This window comes from Ochotona princeps, chromosome 9 (genome assembly GCF_030435755.1).
Source record: "Ochotona princeps isolate mOchPri1 chromosome 9, mOchPri1.hap1, whole genome shotgun sequence".
NCBI lineage: Eukaryota > Metazoa > Chordata > Mammalia > Lagomorpha > Ochotonidae > Ochotona > Ochotona princeps.
The window spans coordinates 75,103,246-75,120,031 of NC_080840.1; the positions used below are offsets into that span (position 1 = coordinate 75,103,246).

General features: G+C 37.7%; 1 protein-coding gene across 2 annotated transcripts in view; it reads right to left on the reverse strand.

The window, feature by feature from the left end:
* Window positions 1-16,786, reverse strand: part of SLC26A7 (solute carrier family 26 member 7) — a 118,416-nt gene that overhangs the window by 44,627 nt on the left and 57,003 nt on the right. For both annotated transcript variants that reach the window (XM_058668805.1, XM_004597226.2), the window contains exons 6-8: window positions 8,287-8,439; window positions 4,016-4,098; window positions 2,009-2,156 (exon numbers count right to left, since the gene is read on the reverse strand). In XM_058668805.1, coding sequence (XP_058524788.1) covers window positions 2,009-2,156; window positions 4,016-4,098; window positions 8,287-8,439 — 384 coding nt within the window. The remainder of the gene's footprint in view (window positions 1-2,008; window positions 2,157-4,015; window positions 4,099-8,286; window positions 8,440-16,786) is intronic.

Consider the following 16,786-nt stretch of genomic DNA (forward strand, 5'->3'; position numbering starts at 1 on the left):
CCCTCTCATCTTAACACCTGCAAATATTGGATTGCTTTCTCATCTCTCTCTCTCTCTTTTAGCTAGTCAATATGCATGCTGGCAGCTCTCAAATTCTTGCCTACAGCTTCACCCACTCCTTTGAACTTCAGACTCGAAGTACCCGTGCTTCTCCCGGAGCTTGCTCACAGCAGCTGCAATCTGCCACAGCAATCTGGCCCTTCCACATTCTTCTCCATCTTAAGGTCTGATTATTTAGGTCAAAGCTTTACAGTTCCTGTTGGCTCCCTCCCCCCCCCCACCACCACCACCACTTTTCCCAGCTGCCATCTGGATTGAGATCCAGAGTCCATCCTCTTCTCATTTATCCCCAAAGTTTCCTGTCTCTTTTGTTGTCAGTAGTCCAGATAAACCTCATAAAACTGTGCTTCTCGTGAGGCAATGCTGAACGTAAACCAAGTAAATATGAGGAGAAAAAAAGGAGTCTGTTGGGACCTGGAGTTTAAGATGCTAATTATTTTTATGCACTTTATTCTTTGTGTATATTTCTGTGAAAGGCATAGAGACAGAGACAGAAAAGCAGATATATAGAAAGAGACGGAGAGATGATGCCTGTGCTAACTCATTCCCCTAAATGCCTGCAGCGGCTGAAGCCAAGCATGCAGAACTCCCAGGTAGGGAGCAGAAACCTAGGCACTTTTGTCAGCTGCTGATGCCTCACAGTTTATGTGGGAGCAGAAATTCAGTGGGAAGCAGACCAAGTTTCAATCTCAGGCACTCCACTGTGGGATGTGTTTATTTCAACTGGATCTCAACTACTGTGCTAAATCCTCACTCCTGAAATGTAAGACTTGGATTGCTACATAAAGTCTATGGGAAGGACTGGGAGTAGAATGCCTGGAAGAAGAAACAGCAAGTGAAGTGCCCTAAGGTGAAAGTAATAGACCATCAGAAGGAAATGAGGATTTGGACAAGTCATGTCTAGTTTACTGAGCAATGGTAAAAAGGTTGTTAACCCTAGTATGATGGGAAGCCAGCCGGGGATTTTAAGCAGAAGAAAGAGAAGGTCTGTGTTGTTCCCCATTGATTTGGCCTAGACCAGTGCCCAGTACACACTGCAGCTCTGTACACATCTGTAGAATGAGTAAGTCTAATTTTTACAGATGAGAAAACCATGACACAATACAGGTTAGAATCCCACAGTGTCAGGAAGATTGTTATAGTGTGGTAGCATTTGTAACAACTACGCTGCAGCCTCTGCACACACCCATGTCCCTCTGTGGGACTGGGAGACCGAGACACAGGCACACAGGTGCTCAGGAACAACGGGAGTGTAGCCTGCATTCTCTGTCAATTTAAGAATAGACCACTGCATCATTTCTTGCTAAGAAAAGGAAAGTTAATGTTTCATACTTTGAAATCCACAATGTTTAAAAGTTGGGCCGCAGATATGGAGACAGACACATTTCGATTCTCCTCTAAAAACAAAATGAATATATTTGAAGATTTTTTTTCAGTCCTTCTATCAGAGCCAGCACTGTGGTATAGTGGGCTAATCTTCCACCTGCAGTGACAGTATCCCACATGGGCAAGGGTTCTAGTTTCAGCTGCTCCACTGCCAATCAGCTCCCTGCTTACAGACCAGGAAATCAGTCCTTGGACCCCTGCACCCACGTGGGAGACCGTGAAGAAGCTCTTGGCTTCTGGCCTCTTATCAGCTCAGCTCTTCTGTTTCAGCCCTTTGGAGAGTGAACAAGCAGATGGAAGATCTTTCTCTCTGTATCTCCTTTTCTCTGTTAACTTGCCTTTCAAATAAAAATAAATACTTTAAAGAGTTTTTTTCTTTCAAAATTGTGAACCATGAGCTTTTTACCTTTCTGTGAATGATTTAGAGATTTTTCTTTTGTTCTACCCACTCTTGGTATACACTCACGAGATTGTATGTTTCATAGATTCCTGCGTCTCAGGCTCTGAGAGTACACAATACAATGAAATAACAGGCATGCAAAGGGCCGGGGGCACACTTCACCTGGTTGTCATCGACTGAATATTTGAATTTTTTGGCAGATCCTTGAGCTAGAGCCAGGGAGGCCGCATAGCCTACCAGAGCCACGCCAAAGGCTTCAGTGATGACCGCGGAGAGCATGTTCACTGGGGGAGCTCTGGGAGGAGGAATTCTGTGAAAACAGAAGATCATACTGAAGTCATCAGTTTTGGGGTAATTCCTGAAGTAGTTGGCAATCAAGTCAAATGTGATGGTGACTCTGACGTTAACGTAGAACACGCAAAACACTTGTGAGAAACCCAAACAGCTTTGCCCTGAGAAGTCTTTGGTGTTCGCCATTATTGACCAGATGAGCCGAACTGCCAAGAACAGTCCAAGCAGAACTGTATGCCTCTTGAGACATCCATCCTCTGAGACTCTAGACAACCCCAAGACCCCCAAGAGAAGGTCACATATTATATGCAAAGGCAAACCTGGAATGTTCTTGCATGCCTTCCTTTCCAAGTGTGTATTTAGCTGCTATTGGTGACTGTAGTTCCTTGTTTGAATACTATAACGTGATATGCAAACACTAGTCTACTATGATGTATAATCCTTGACGCCTGGACTTAAAATTTGCTAGTGAGTACATAATCATGATTAAAGTTTTAACTCAACAGTTTCACAAAACTAGTAACTCTTCCTTATGTAAGTTTAAGAAAAAAGAATGTGCAGAAAGCTCCCGTCTTACTTGTTGCAACATTTAGGACCACAGATAACCTTTTCCTCATTTCAGAGAATTACTTAAAGTTATCTCCATTAAATAATATCAGACATTATCTTCTTGTCCTTTGGAAATCATGTTATCAGAAGTATCGTAATTCATTTACTCATGATGATTCTTGGGGAGACCTACAAAAAAATCACTTGGGCAAAAGTACAACAAAAAGAGAAATTCTTGTTGATTGACTGCTAGTAACTGTGTGAAATGTCTGGTCTGTTCATAGTCCCTATTTCATTTAGCTATTCTAATGATTTCCACATCAAACATCAGTACAACCAATTTATCAGGAAGAAAGCATTTTGAGAAAGGTTAAAAAAATTCATGTGAAGTCACCAAGTGATTAACAGAGTTGGAATTCAATCTTAACTCCAAAGCCATGCTCATTTTATAGAACAGATCTGAAAAAGTCTCTCCAAGATGGAGATTTCTTTCAATCCGTCTACTAAGCTTTGCCCTCAGACCAAGCTGATAGGTACCTGTTTAATGACCCTAAGACATACAGCATACAAAAACAGTTCCATTTCAAAGTGTGAGGTTTTGTTTCATCATCATTTTGTTTCAAAGTATGAGGGTATGTGGGATTACAAATGGAAAACTGATCAAAAAATAGTAAACTGACTTTAGAAGATAGAAAACAAAAAGTCTTTCAGAAAAATAGTAAGGATTGATTGAATCCAGGTAACCCAATTGATTCAGTTAACCAGTTTATATCTACATAGGCTAAAGATGAAAGATTTTAAAATTTTATTTCTAGTTAGTAAGAAGTTTGCCACTGTTCTTCTATTTTACTATTTACTTTTCTTCTGTGTATTTAGAAACAAAACCTTTGGACCGGTAAATACTAACCTAGATTAATCCAACCATTTCCACTGTGCCTCCCCTCCCCCAAAATATAGACTGGCGTTCAGGAAAAGCATCCCATCCAAAAAGAATAGCCGAGGAGGCACACACCTCTTCTTTGTTCTCTGTGAACCTATTTCTTTAAACCTACAATCCTTTCCCCTTTAGCTTAAATATCTCTTTTTTTTCTTTTAGTGTTCAAAGGGAGGCACTATGCCAGCTAGAAATTAAACATTCATTGGTTCTCCTCTTCCACCCCCTGTGGAATTAATGAATTACTTTTTTTTTTTTAACACATCTGTAGTGTTTGTTTCTCTCCTTTAAAAGCAAATTATAATTTGATTCCATACAGGAACAAAATAAATCCTTCTACAACCCCAGTAACCCTGCCATCAAAAAACAAGTACAATGTGAAAGATCTACGTTACCCTCTTGGAATATGACCGAGTACTTCCAATCCATACGTGCTCTCCATGTTGGTACAGTAACAAGCAAAGGATGCAGCAATAACCTGTAGGTTGCATTTGGAAATACAAAAATTTATCTCTTATTTTGACCTCTGAAATACCTCCAGGACATTGATTTTACTTTTTATCTTTATTAATATAAAAGCTAAAAGAAACATCATTTGTGTGTCGTCTGTATGATTTTCCATAGTTCTGAAGCACTTGCACAGCTTGTTAAAAGTGCTTGTGGCCAGCAGACTGATGGAATTGCAACTGCTTACGAAGAGTTGTGACATTATGGGAAAAATCAGTCGAGGGGGTGGATATTTGGGGGAGGGGAATCCCAGACCATACAGAATTTAACGATAAATTTCAAAAATAAAAATTAAAAAAATGATTGTGGCCGGGAGAGAGAAGATAGAGCAAGGAGTATCACCATGCTTCTAAAGCTGTTTTATGCCATACAGGAAATATATCCACTTTTTAGAAATAAGGTAAATTTAAATAAATACATATTTTTAAAATATTAAAACTTGAACAAAATTTTAAAAAAACAAGAATTACTTCTGAGGTTTAAAAACATTTTACAGTTTCAAAATCATATCCTAGTAAAATGACTTTTGCAATAATCTGTAAGCACAATACAGAATATAGATGTGAGTATGCATACAAACACCAGAATTCAACCAGAGAGTTAGTCCCCCATCATAAAAGGATATTTTATAACACATTATATTTTTCCTCTATAATAGAAGCTCTCAGAACTTTGGAACATTACCTCAATATTACTAACCTATGTTTGGTAGTATTAAATAAGTTACAGTTGCCTTAGATATTTCTGAGTTTTGGCCTCTCCTGTTCTGTGAAAAGTGTTAGTTCATGGCCAGTTGGGGCTCAATTCTTTTCAAATGACGTGTATGGCGTCCAGCTGCCTTCTCCTTGCTAGAGCAACCATCTGGACAATGTCACCTGTCCTCCACGTACACAGACCAACAGCCTCCTTAGCTAAGCAGCAGTACCCAGGGCAGAACTTATCCTATCTGTCATACTGCCCTACGGCTTTCTATTTTTACATTCTCCCTTCATTATTCTAATCATTTTCACAAATACTGGGGAATTTCTCATGGTTATGGTATCAGTTTGAACTAGTTATCTTATTAAAAGAGACACATCAATTAATTAAATGAAGTACAAATGTACAATGTTTATGGTCATAAGAAACATGTAGCAAAATCACACTAGCAAAATAAGGAATATAAAAGCTAATGTCCAATAACATCATTTTTATGTTTTTTTATCAGTGTATTTCTCTGTGAGGATATTTAATTGAATTTGCAAAATCGTAAAACATACTGAATAGGTTTTAAAAAGCAAAACACTCAGGAATTGTGAAAAGAATAAAAGCAACAAAACTGCACAGATCATGCTTATTCTTTTTTTTTGTAAAAAGAAAAAAGATTTATTTATTTTTATTGGAAAGGCAGATATACAGATGGGAAGAGAGACAGAGAGGAAGATCTTCCATCCGATGGTTCACTCCCCAAGTGACCCCAACGGCTGGAGCTTAGCCAATCCGAAGCCAGGAGCCAGGAGATTCTTCTGGGTTTCCCATGTGGGTGCAGGGTCCCAAGGCTTTGCGCCATCCTCAACTGCTTTCCCAGGCCACAAGCAGGGAGCTGGATGGGAAGATTAGAACCAGCTCCCATATGGGATGCCAGTGCATTCAAGGCAAGAACTTTTAGCTGCTACACTATGGTGCCAGGCATTGCTTATTCTTTTTAAGTATAATGACATAGTAGGGCCCAATTGGTTAGCCTGGTATCTAAAGTCCTCGTTTTGCATTTGCCAGGATCTCATATGAGCACTGGTTCATGTCTCAGCAGCTCCTCTTTCCATCTAACTCCCAGCTTGTAGCCTGGAAAAGCAGTATAGGACAGCCCAAGGTCTTGGAATCCTGCACCCATGTGGGAGATCTAAAAGAAACTCTAGGTCCCTGGCTTCAGATCGGCTCAGTTCTGGCAATTGTAGCCACTTGGGGAATGAATCAGCAAATGGAAGATCTTCCTCTCTGTCTCTCCTCCTCTCTGTATACCTGACTTTCCAATAAAACTAATAAATAAATCTTTTAAATAAATAAATAAGTAAATAGAAAGACATAGTAGTAATAGTTTCTTTAAAAAAAAAGTTACATCTAACGATTCCACCTATTAATTTAAAATTAACAACTTAACATATTCAGGCCTCCAAGATAACTGACAAAGTTTAAACGCCACAGTCATCATGACACATTTATAACATATCAGAAATTATTCTAGCCTGCAGAGGATAAACACCACAGCCGCTAGACACTGGATCCCCATTGAAAATGGAGAACCATGTGATATTTAGTTAACTCTCATGGCTGAGGAAGTTGGGCCATCGAATTAATGTTGCAGTGCCATACTTCTTCACTGTCTTTTCCATATTTGACCTTCTTCACCATCTGACTCACTGATTTCTCTTCAATGTCATTTAAACCTCTTACGAGTATATAAGGATACAAAGGGGATTGTGGCCAGTTTAAGCCCGGTGATTTGGGGAATTCTCATCTAAAAAACCTCCTGCAATTTTAGCTTTGCTTTAGAATGGGAGTTTTGGGGGGGGCAGGATCCCAACCTAAACACATATCCACCTTGTTGACCTACAACCTGGATTCCCAGGAATTGTTCCCTGCCCACATGACCCCCAGCCCTGCCACCCCACCAGGCATTTCTTTCAAAGTTAACTCAGGGAAGCCCAAGGGACTGTCACGGTGCTGGAGTGGGGATGTAATCTGAATACGACCACCAAGGCAGGGGGATCCACACATACAACCATGAAGTCCTCTGTGAGCAGCAGAGAGCTGCAGTGGACAGAAAAGGAACAGGTCAAGAGATGGGTCTCACTCAGGCTGCCATGCTCTGGCAGAACTCAAATGGAGTAGGGAAGTTCTGTCCTCTGACCTGCCTTTCAAGGTCATCACTGAGATGTATTAGCCAAGGTAGGCAAACATAACATTCATTTCACATTTTGATTTAAGTATGTGGGTTTACGTTGTTACTTTTCCATTGGATTTTACAAATATTAGGGGGAACGCTATATTATTGACTTTTATTATAAGAATAATTCTTGCTAGTTTTCTGAGAAAAACAATTATTTTTTATTTGTTCAGAGGTCGTTCTCCCTTAGTTTTTTCTTCCCATTTTTTAGTTTTATGAGACTGATGCATATGGCTTTCTGAGATATAATATGTATTATTTTGTGATAACTTGGTAAATTTCATAACCATTATTATAGAAAGTAACAGTCATGATACTCTTAACTTTTGCTGTTTGACACACACAATCATGTAACATAGATCACCTGTTACATGTAACTCAACAAAATTATCAATAGTATAAAATCAGACATGGTCTATGCCTTCCTCCCTTCTTAGTTCTATAGAAATGAGCCTCAGCTTTTTCAAAAACTTTCCAATTTTGCAGACCTATAAATGTTCATAAACCAACACTATTTGAATTATACAGAGATGTATGTTAATAGAAGAAATTAATTTGAAACTGCATGTTACATCAACGTAAAGCCCAAAGATCATTTTTGAAAAACGTTACAGCTAACCAATAAGCTTATATACTGATTGCTTCAACATTTCAGATCAATACTTTTTAAATGAAGGGCTCCAAGTAGAGGTTTTAATGCTTGTATTGGTTTTCCAAGTACAATAACAAAGAGTAATTTAAGGAACTAGTCTTGGTTAAAGAAAATTATAAGCATCATTTCAATAAAGCAAAACTAACACAAGTATCGACAAATCTATAAATCATGAACAGCTATTTATAATGGACAGTATTTCCATGTGTATCTCATGAATGACATGGTTTGTCCTTTTGTTACTTTATAGATCATGCCATGAGTCTCATCCTTTAAAATCTCTCCTTATGAAGATCTTAGGCTATATGTGATCTTAGTGATATATATTAAAAAAAAAAAAACTTAAAGCATATGAGAAATGCTGCATAAATTGAAAACAGGTCCATCTCCTTTTAAAAATTATTGACTCAAAATGTTTCCTGTTCTTACATTAATGTATAGCCACACAAATTAGCCCCATTTTAATGAGAGACAGGAGTAGCTTTGGGTTACTATAGATCGCATCTGTAGTAAGCATTTGCAGATTAGCCCAACAATTGGCAAACTCTGTATCACAGAAAGTTACATGTTGATTTCATACTTACCAAAACTAAATCGACGGGAAGAACAACTTTAATTTTCCTTTTAAATTGTTCATTCAGCTCTTTAACAAGAACGAGTACCACAATGCTCAGTAAGGATAAAAGTAGAGCTTCCAGTCGGACAGACTTGATGTTTTCAAAGACATAGGCATAAATCTACAGTTATGTGGGGGGAAAAAACCACAAACACAATTCAGGATCATCACAGCTTATCAGTTTGGAAATCTGGCTACAAATAAACTCAGTGATGTTGTATAACAGCACCTTAATGGCTGGAGGTGGCAGGGTAGAAGTAAAAGGGTTGCTATGACTTAGAACACAGTAATCATTTACAGGTTCAAAATCTCTTTGCCCTAGACTCTTCCGTCAAACTCAGGGTCTGAGCCTTTTAGAGTGATGTGATATCTCATGCAGTTGCATCATTAAGAGCTGTGTGGGGACTATGGACCACTCACCTATGCCCACCACTGTTGTTCCTCAAATCCCAGAAACAAATTCACATATAATCCATATGTGATGGTATGAAGAGTTGGTCAAGAAACTAATACAGTTATCAGTCTTTAAAAGTAAATAGGCCTATTTTAATTTATACTAGTATCAAAGAACTTGCTTTAACTAAAAAGAAGGCATAATATATTCATACAAGTCTTGGACTTGGAATATTCCAACTTAGCAAAAAAAAAAAAAATGTAGGATAGACGTAAGAATAATGTCAAGGAAAAGAACAAATGAAAGCTCCTAAAGTCTAAAGCTTATTTTCATTCAACTAAATATCAATAACATTTTTTTTTCTCAGTAAATTGGAACATTAAAAGTAATCATGTAAGTGTCTGGTCTTCTAGCATAAAAGAGGATAGACTGAAATTTTAAATTCAATGCTAAATGGGAAATTAATAACTAGCCAAATCCAGTCTTTCCTCTACACAATTATGCACAGAGGAATAAAGTCACGTGAGAACAAGTAAGAATGCAACAGTGTGAGCCCAAGGGAGCCCTCAGGCCACTGACACCTTTAACTTGGATTTTCCACTCTCCAGATCTGGAAGAAATATCCTCATATTGTTTAAGCTTCTCAGGCTGGGTTATTTGTTAGGATGTCCTTAAGACTAATAAGAGATTTTCATTAAGTAAAATTTCATATTTTTATTTAGCTTAGTGTTGAACCCACCAGCTTGGATGCCTACCGGCTAAGAAGCCCATTTCCCATACCAGAGATCCTAAGTTCCAGTCCTATCTGATACCATCTCCCTACTGAGTACACCTTAGGACACAGCTGAGTATGGCTTAAATAGTTGGTTCCCCAGCTCCCAGTACATCCAAGTTGAAGACCTGAATCACATCCCCGCTCTGCTCTGGCACTGTCCCAGTCTCAGCTATTGCAGACATTTGAAGAGCAGACCAGTGGATGGTATCTCTCCCTATCCTTCTCTTTCTCCTCGAATATGAGATAGACAGATACAGATATAGATAGATACAGATATTATAGATATAGATATTATAAACACAGATAGACACAGACAAAGAGATAGAGAGAGACATGGAAATATAGTCTATTCATCTATTTGGTAGCTCTTAATATTTGTGCTTATGTATATATTCTATTTTCTTGCTTATTATAACACATCACCTGTATAAGCAAAAAGGTTTATTAATATGATTTAAATAATTATCTTCAATGCATTTCTTGCCTCTTCCCATGGATAGCTAAATAAGAAATTTTGGAACTTCATTTATTTTTAAATTTATTCACTTTTATTGGAAAGACAGATCACATTTACAGAGGAACAAAGAGAAAGATTTTCCATCCATTGGTTCATTCCCCAAATGGCTGCAACAGCCAGAACTGAGCTGATCCAAAGCCAAGAGCTTCTTCCTTGTCTCCCACACAGGTGCAGGGTCCCAAGGTTTTGGGCCATCCTCTACTGCTTTTCCAGGCCACAAGCAGGGACCTGTATGGGAAGTGGGGCAGCCAGGATCAGAACCAGTGCCTATGTGGGATCCCAATGCATGCAAGGTGAGGATTAAATCATTGAACTATCATGCCAGGCTCAAAACTTCATTTCTGTTTGCTCACGGCATGGTTTTTGAAGTCTAGTTTAAGGTAACAAAAACTGATTTTTACTTGAACTCACAGGACATTCCTATAGTGATCCAAACTGCGACTACTCATTGCTCTATATGTCATTTTGGCTATAATGAGATCATCAGCAAAATATTGTTAAAATATTGCATAGGTAATAAGTTGGTAAAACATATGTAGACTGCTTACTATGGCCTAATCAAAGGATGCAGGCCATGTGGTGCAGGGATAAAGAACATACCTGCTGTGAAGCAGAGGTGTAAGCCTATACAAGCCTAAATATGCTCGATTAGACACTACCATGGACTTTATAGCAACTTCAAACCAAGAAAAAACTCAGTGAAAAATGCAGTCTCGCTGGATTAAAGGATCAGAGCCATGTTGGTGATCCAGAATGTACTTGGTCCACAGAGTTAAAACAAGATCATGGAGAAACTGTACTTGTTATGCAATCGGTTGTATTAAGTAATTAGTGAATAAACATTACCACTTGCTATTCATGATATGCTATTTTATTCCATATTACTTGGGAACAAATTAGCTTCTATAACAGTATAATTATCTAAGATGCGAGTGACAGATCTCTCTGTATGTTGCAGATGATATCGGTTCACAACATTTCTGCAGCCATTGAAGAAACAAAGTCCATTTCTTAGAGCTACACATTACTTAAAGTCCAGGATAAAAAATTCAAACTGCTATTCAATTAAATACAGCCTACAGAAGATAATGATGCCAGGAATATCAAGAAAATCTGCTAAAATGCACAACTTACTCTTGCTTTGCCATGATTTGAAGATAAAATCACTGATAGTATTGAGATGCTTTACTGCGAAAAAGTTCAACATCTAAATGTCTTAAAATATTCAGGGGACCATTACTTTTTTTTCCCCAAGGAATTAAAAATTTGCGATGACAGTATCTGTATAGGGAGGAAATAAGCAAAACTCCCAAATTTTCTGATAATGTGCATTTCAAAAACATGTACTTGCAGTAATCATCATGATTACTCTGGAATGACAAGAATGAGAAATAAAGAACCCATGGTTTTACTGCCTGTTTGGGTTAAACTCTGGTTCATCAAGCAAAGCACATCTTAAGATGCTCCAGGACAACATGGGTTGGGGGAAGCGGAGGCTGGTGAGGAGTGTCATTCTATGGTTGTCATGTGAAGTTGCAAGCTAAACCAAGATTATAAAAAATAAGTGGCATATGCAGAGAGAGAAGGCAATAAGGCTCCACACACAAGCACGCACGCATGTGAGTGTGTGTTCACACACACACACACACACACACCCTTACTTGTGTGCTTTCGTAGTAGAATTCTAAGCATTCCAAGAACACACAAAATCTCTCGATTTTAATATAATCCAGTCATCTTGAGAATGCACAATACAGTCCATCGGATAAAAACTCCTACTCAATGTCATCTTTTGTTTCCCAGATCTCAGAGAGGCAAAGCTAATTTGATATCTGCATTGATAAGAAAGGTTTTTTTTTTTTAATCAGAAATGACCAATCTGTCTAATAGTGTAGTTCATCAATTTTCAGACTGTTATTCTAGTTCTTTAGACTGACGCTTATTATAACTTAGCACATAATGAAAAGCATAAGGCTGGCATTCTAGCACATAGGTTAAATCACCCCTGTGATACTAGCACCCCATATGGGATAAGTGGTTGAGTTCTCAATGCTCCACTTCCAATCTAGCTTTTTGCTAATGTACCTGGAAAAACATCAGATGAAGGCCAAAGTACTTGGATCCCTCCCCAACTTCTGGGGAGACATGGAAGAAGTTACTGTCTCCAGCTTCAGCCTGTCCTGTCATTTGCTATTGTGGCCATTTGGGAAATGAACTAAAGGTAGCTCATCTCTCTCTCTCTCTCTCTCTCTCTCTCTCCTTTTGGCCCTATGCTTTTCAAATAAATAAATGAATGAATGAATATATTTGAAAAAATATCACAGGTAGACACACCTGTTGGGATTTCCAAGGAATTAAAATAATCCATTCAGAGTATCTGTACACAAATATATAAGTATCTGAAGCAATTACTAGAGGACACTCATACAAATGGAAAGCATAAAGTACTTTTGTTTCTAATTCAGCCATTGTTTATGAATATGGTTTATTCCACTGACAGAGTCTCAACTTCTAAAATTTTGTCTATAAAAAGTTGGTGTTCAACAAATATTATTGATAGGTGAATTCCTTGATCTAGCAGTTATAAATTAATCTATAAATAGATTTTACAGTTAATAAACATGATGACAAGGAGAGGCAAGACCAAGGCTCTTTCTCTCTGGCTATACTGGAGTTATTACATAATACGGGGATTAGTACTTATCACACATTCGCTCACTCAATATGTTCATTAAATTTTTAGTAATTTGAGATAAATATTGAGATTACTACTGAAGTACATATCAAGTAATATCTTTTTATAGTCGATTTGATCTAAAATCAAACTTAGAATTAATTATATAAAAACAAAGAAAAATTAAAAGCTAAAAAGGTATACAGTATTTAGTTAAGAAAAAATAAACAAAACTTGTCAAAGAAACAAGGCTATGACCAATCATTTCTCAATGTGCAACTGTTACTGAAGTTCTAAACACGACTTAGTATGGAAATACACGTGTAGGAAAAATATTCTAAAGCATAGCTACTCTAATAGGCTTCATAATATAAAGAGAAATACCTTATAGATTTAGAAAATAATAAGTTTCAAAATGTAAATGGACTTTCTGCTCAGCTCTCTACCAGAAAGATCAATTAAAATATCTTTCCCCATCATTCTGGGTGTGCTAAATTTTGCTGCAATGTAATTGTACCTGTATCTGAAATGTATTTTAACATTCAGTAATAGAATGACACCTTTAATTGAACTACTTTAAGGCAACCACAAAAAGTATCCAAATACTTATTTGTATGTCAAAGAGAACATGTAAGTCCTCATATTATTTGTCATTCTGTGTTAGCTTTGAACTAAGGATCTGTCATAAGTAAGTTTCTTTTCTTTCAAGAAAAGCAACAGTCAGCAAAGCTAGCAGCTTTTAATAAATCTGTCAGCATGGTACTTTGATAAGAAGTATACACTAATAATCTGCAACCTATGAATCTCAGCTCCAAATACATGACTTTGGGTTGTCTTCAACCACAGGGCCAGTTACATTAAACAAAACGGTGAATAGATGCTTGCTAACATATACACTAGCTTTGTCCTGAATAGGCGTTTGGCATACACTGAGTCCTGTGATATATCCAAACATTTGGACGTTTTTCTATTTCTTAGAAGAGCACCTTTTAAATAACACAAAGTGGTAACAGTGAATAAGCCATTTTACTATTTGGGATTACCAAAAAAATCATTCGTTGAATAAAGTTTATTATCCAACACACCTATCTGCATATTAAAATAGTTGGAGAAATCTTACTTTTATCAACGAAGTGAATTCACCCTGTCTCTCTTGACCTTGAATGAAGGGGAGTTTTCATATTTTTCCTACATAGGCAGATAATAAAAGGAAAGATTCTAAATGAAAGAATGCATGAGCTATTTAAACTTCCTTACTTGCTAGAAGAGGTAGGAAATTAATATTTTTGCAAACACTATGCTGACCATCTTATATACAGTAACTCATTTAATTTCTCAGTCAATATCAGATCAGCATTATCACTTCCATTTAATGCATGAAGAAAAGACGGTTTGGGGAGTTGCGGTATGCTCCTTAAGTTCATACCATATTAAAGCAATCTATCATCATCTATTATTACAATGTCAGGATGCATTTAAATGGCAGAATGATGGAGTTATGACTGTTTATGAAGGATTTTACTGTTGTAATGATACAGGGGATATCTGTATGTTAAGGAGAGTGAGCTCTTGGTAAGGTAGGGAAAGAAAATACCACAGTCTAATGAGCTATGTCATAACATAATAAAATAAATAAATTTAATTTAAAAAATAAAAAAAAGAATACTCTCCATAGCATCCCATCACTGGTCTCTCTCATCTTCCCAGACTCTACTTTCCAGTCATATGTTGAGAACAGAATCTTCTGACCTATATGTAAGTGGTCCTCACTCCCTTAACTCAATCACATTTCGACTTTTACTCACTCTTCCCTGTTTCCTTCATCAATGCTATCTCAGATTCTCTTGTTCACCAATAGGTTTTCTTTTTCCTTCAACATATATCTGATCTTCCTTAGTATCTCAATACAATTTTCTGGGAACAAGGATGTGTTTGTCTGACTTCTCAGCTGCATCCTCAGTGCCTGGGAGATCAACAAATAGTTGTAGAATCAGTCCTTCTAGTGGTTCTGTAAACCAGGATGCATGGCTACCTCTTCCATTTGTGTGTAGCTTTTAAGATCTCCCCAGATGATTCTGTTGAACATGTCTGATATTTGTAGCTTCATATTTGGTCAAGGTTTCTCTCTGCTGCAAGCTCTGGGTTTAATACTTGAACGCAGTCTTCACACCCTTGGAGCTTTGAAACACAAGCCATACTACCACGATATTTGCCTCTCTCCTCCACCTTGCTTTTTACATTGATTGTACTTGAATCTAACCTCCAAACAGATCTATCTTCCTGCTAAGGAATCACTCCCACCACTGCCCCGGCCAGTTCCACCCTTGCCAAACTGATGTGTACATGTGTTTTCCACATTTGTAAGAATTCAGTGTCTCATGGCAACTTCACCTGCAGATGATGACATCATTAAACTTCTTAGAGTGGCATTGATAATATATGTCTCCCCAAAATATTAAACACAGTCCCAGAGGGCTTTTCATCAGCATAAAAATTAACAAACAAAAAAAAAGAAATGGTGGGTGGACCATGTTTTGTTGGTTCATACACTATTTTATGCAAATTTCTAATCAATAACTCTATCTCACACTGAGAATAAATCCATTTACTATTGCTTCAAAGAATAAATTGAATCTAAGGCTGAAATGTGATCTAGGAGGAGCATGGTGGGTTAAACAGCTGAAGACTATATGTGTATACAAAGCTCAGTTGGACCAAGCATACCAAGGTCAGGTGGCATTCTCCCATTCCCTGTTAAGACCAAAAAAAAGTTTAATTTGAATTACGTGAACACTGAAATTTGTGCTGGCAAATTTTTCAGTGTATTGTGGGGCCTGGAAAGAGCTTAATCCAAGATGTTGAGTTACAAAAGTATTCGCTCTCTGATTTAGAATTTTGTAAAATAACATTTGTTACAAATTTTCATACAATTGTTCCATATCTAGGATAAACTTGTTACATTTTCCATCCTGTGCATTAATGATGGACTGAAGCTGTGGATGAATTTGCTCTCCCCTTCAATTTGTTCTGCTTATTTCTCAGGATGAATCATAACGTGCAATAGCAACGGCATAATATCTGCAGAGAAAATACAGGCTTTTGTGAACCACCAGTGTTCTTGATTCTGAAATTCCATCGGGTCTATGCCTTCAAAGTGGATTTGTTCTCCACATATAAATCTCATTTGTACACACTTAATTGTGATCTCATTCTCTGTAAAAGAAAATGCTTCACTCACTGGCTCTGATTTCCTTCTGATGCTTCAATCCCATTTTTCTTAGCATTCTTGGTGCCTCCCTGCAGTCTCAACTAGAAAAGTGTGTTGCTTTTCCTTCAGCAGTGAGAGGTGGAGAGAGGGCAGAAAAGAAACTGTTCTCCCTTTCTGAAATTGCCCACTTTTAAGAAAGGAAATAAAAAATGTTCAAGCAGCATAGTGGTATCTATTACCAAGCTTTACTCTCGCTCTTGCGTTTAACGTAGAGCTGTGCAGAATGCTTAGGGGTAGTACTCACACAAAACCACACCAGATATATCATTGCTGTGCCTCTGGCACCATCTCAAAGGAACCCACATGTGCTAATATGAACCAGGAATTTTTATGGTTTGTGTTGTACCTTCTGGGAAACATTCTTTCTAATTAGAAGCTTCATCATTTTCCAATTATTGTTAAAGTATTTTTTCTTCTAAAGAACTAAGTCTTCTGCACAGCCGAGTCTCCCAAGAGTTAACTCCACAGCTTAGCTTGTTTCTCTAGGGGTAACAGGATGGGCAATCTTGGCCTGATACATTTAGCCCCTGGCTTGACAGCAAGTTGCCTCTTCCCTGCTTCCCCTTTTTTAAGATGCCCCCAAGGGAGCTTAGGAGTTGATTGAACATTGGGAAAACACTGGGAGGAACTAGGCAGACTATAAAAGAGGCAGGCCAACCTCAAATAAATGGCATTCTCTTCACAAAAATGACCACTGCGTGTTGTATTTTTTGTAGCCCTAGTCCCTCCGCTCGACTCGGGGTACTCAGCGATGGCGTTGCCGACAGTCTTCCCTTCCTATCTGTATAGGTCAAATATTTGAACCTGAAGAACAACCAAACAGGAAGATATAGTTGATGA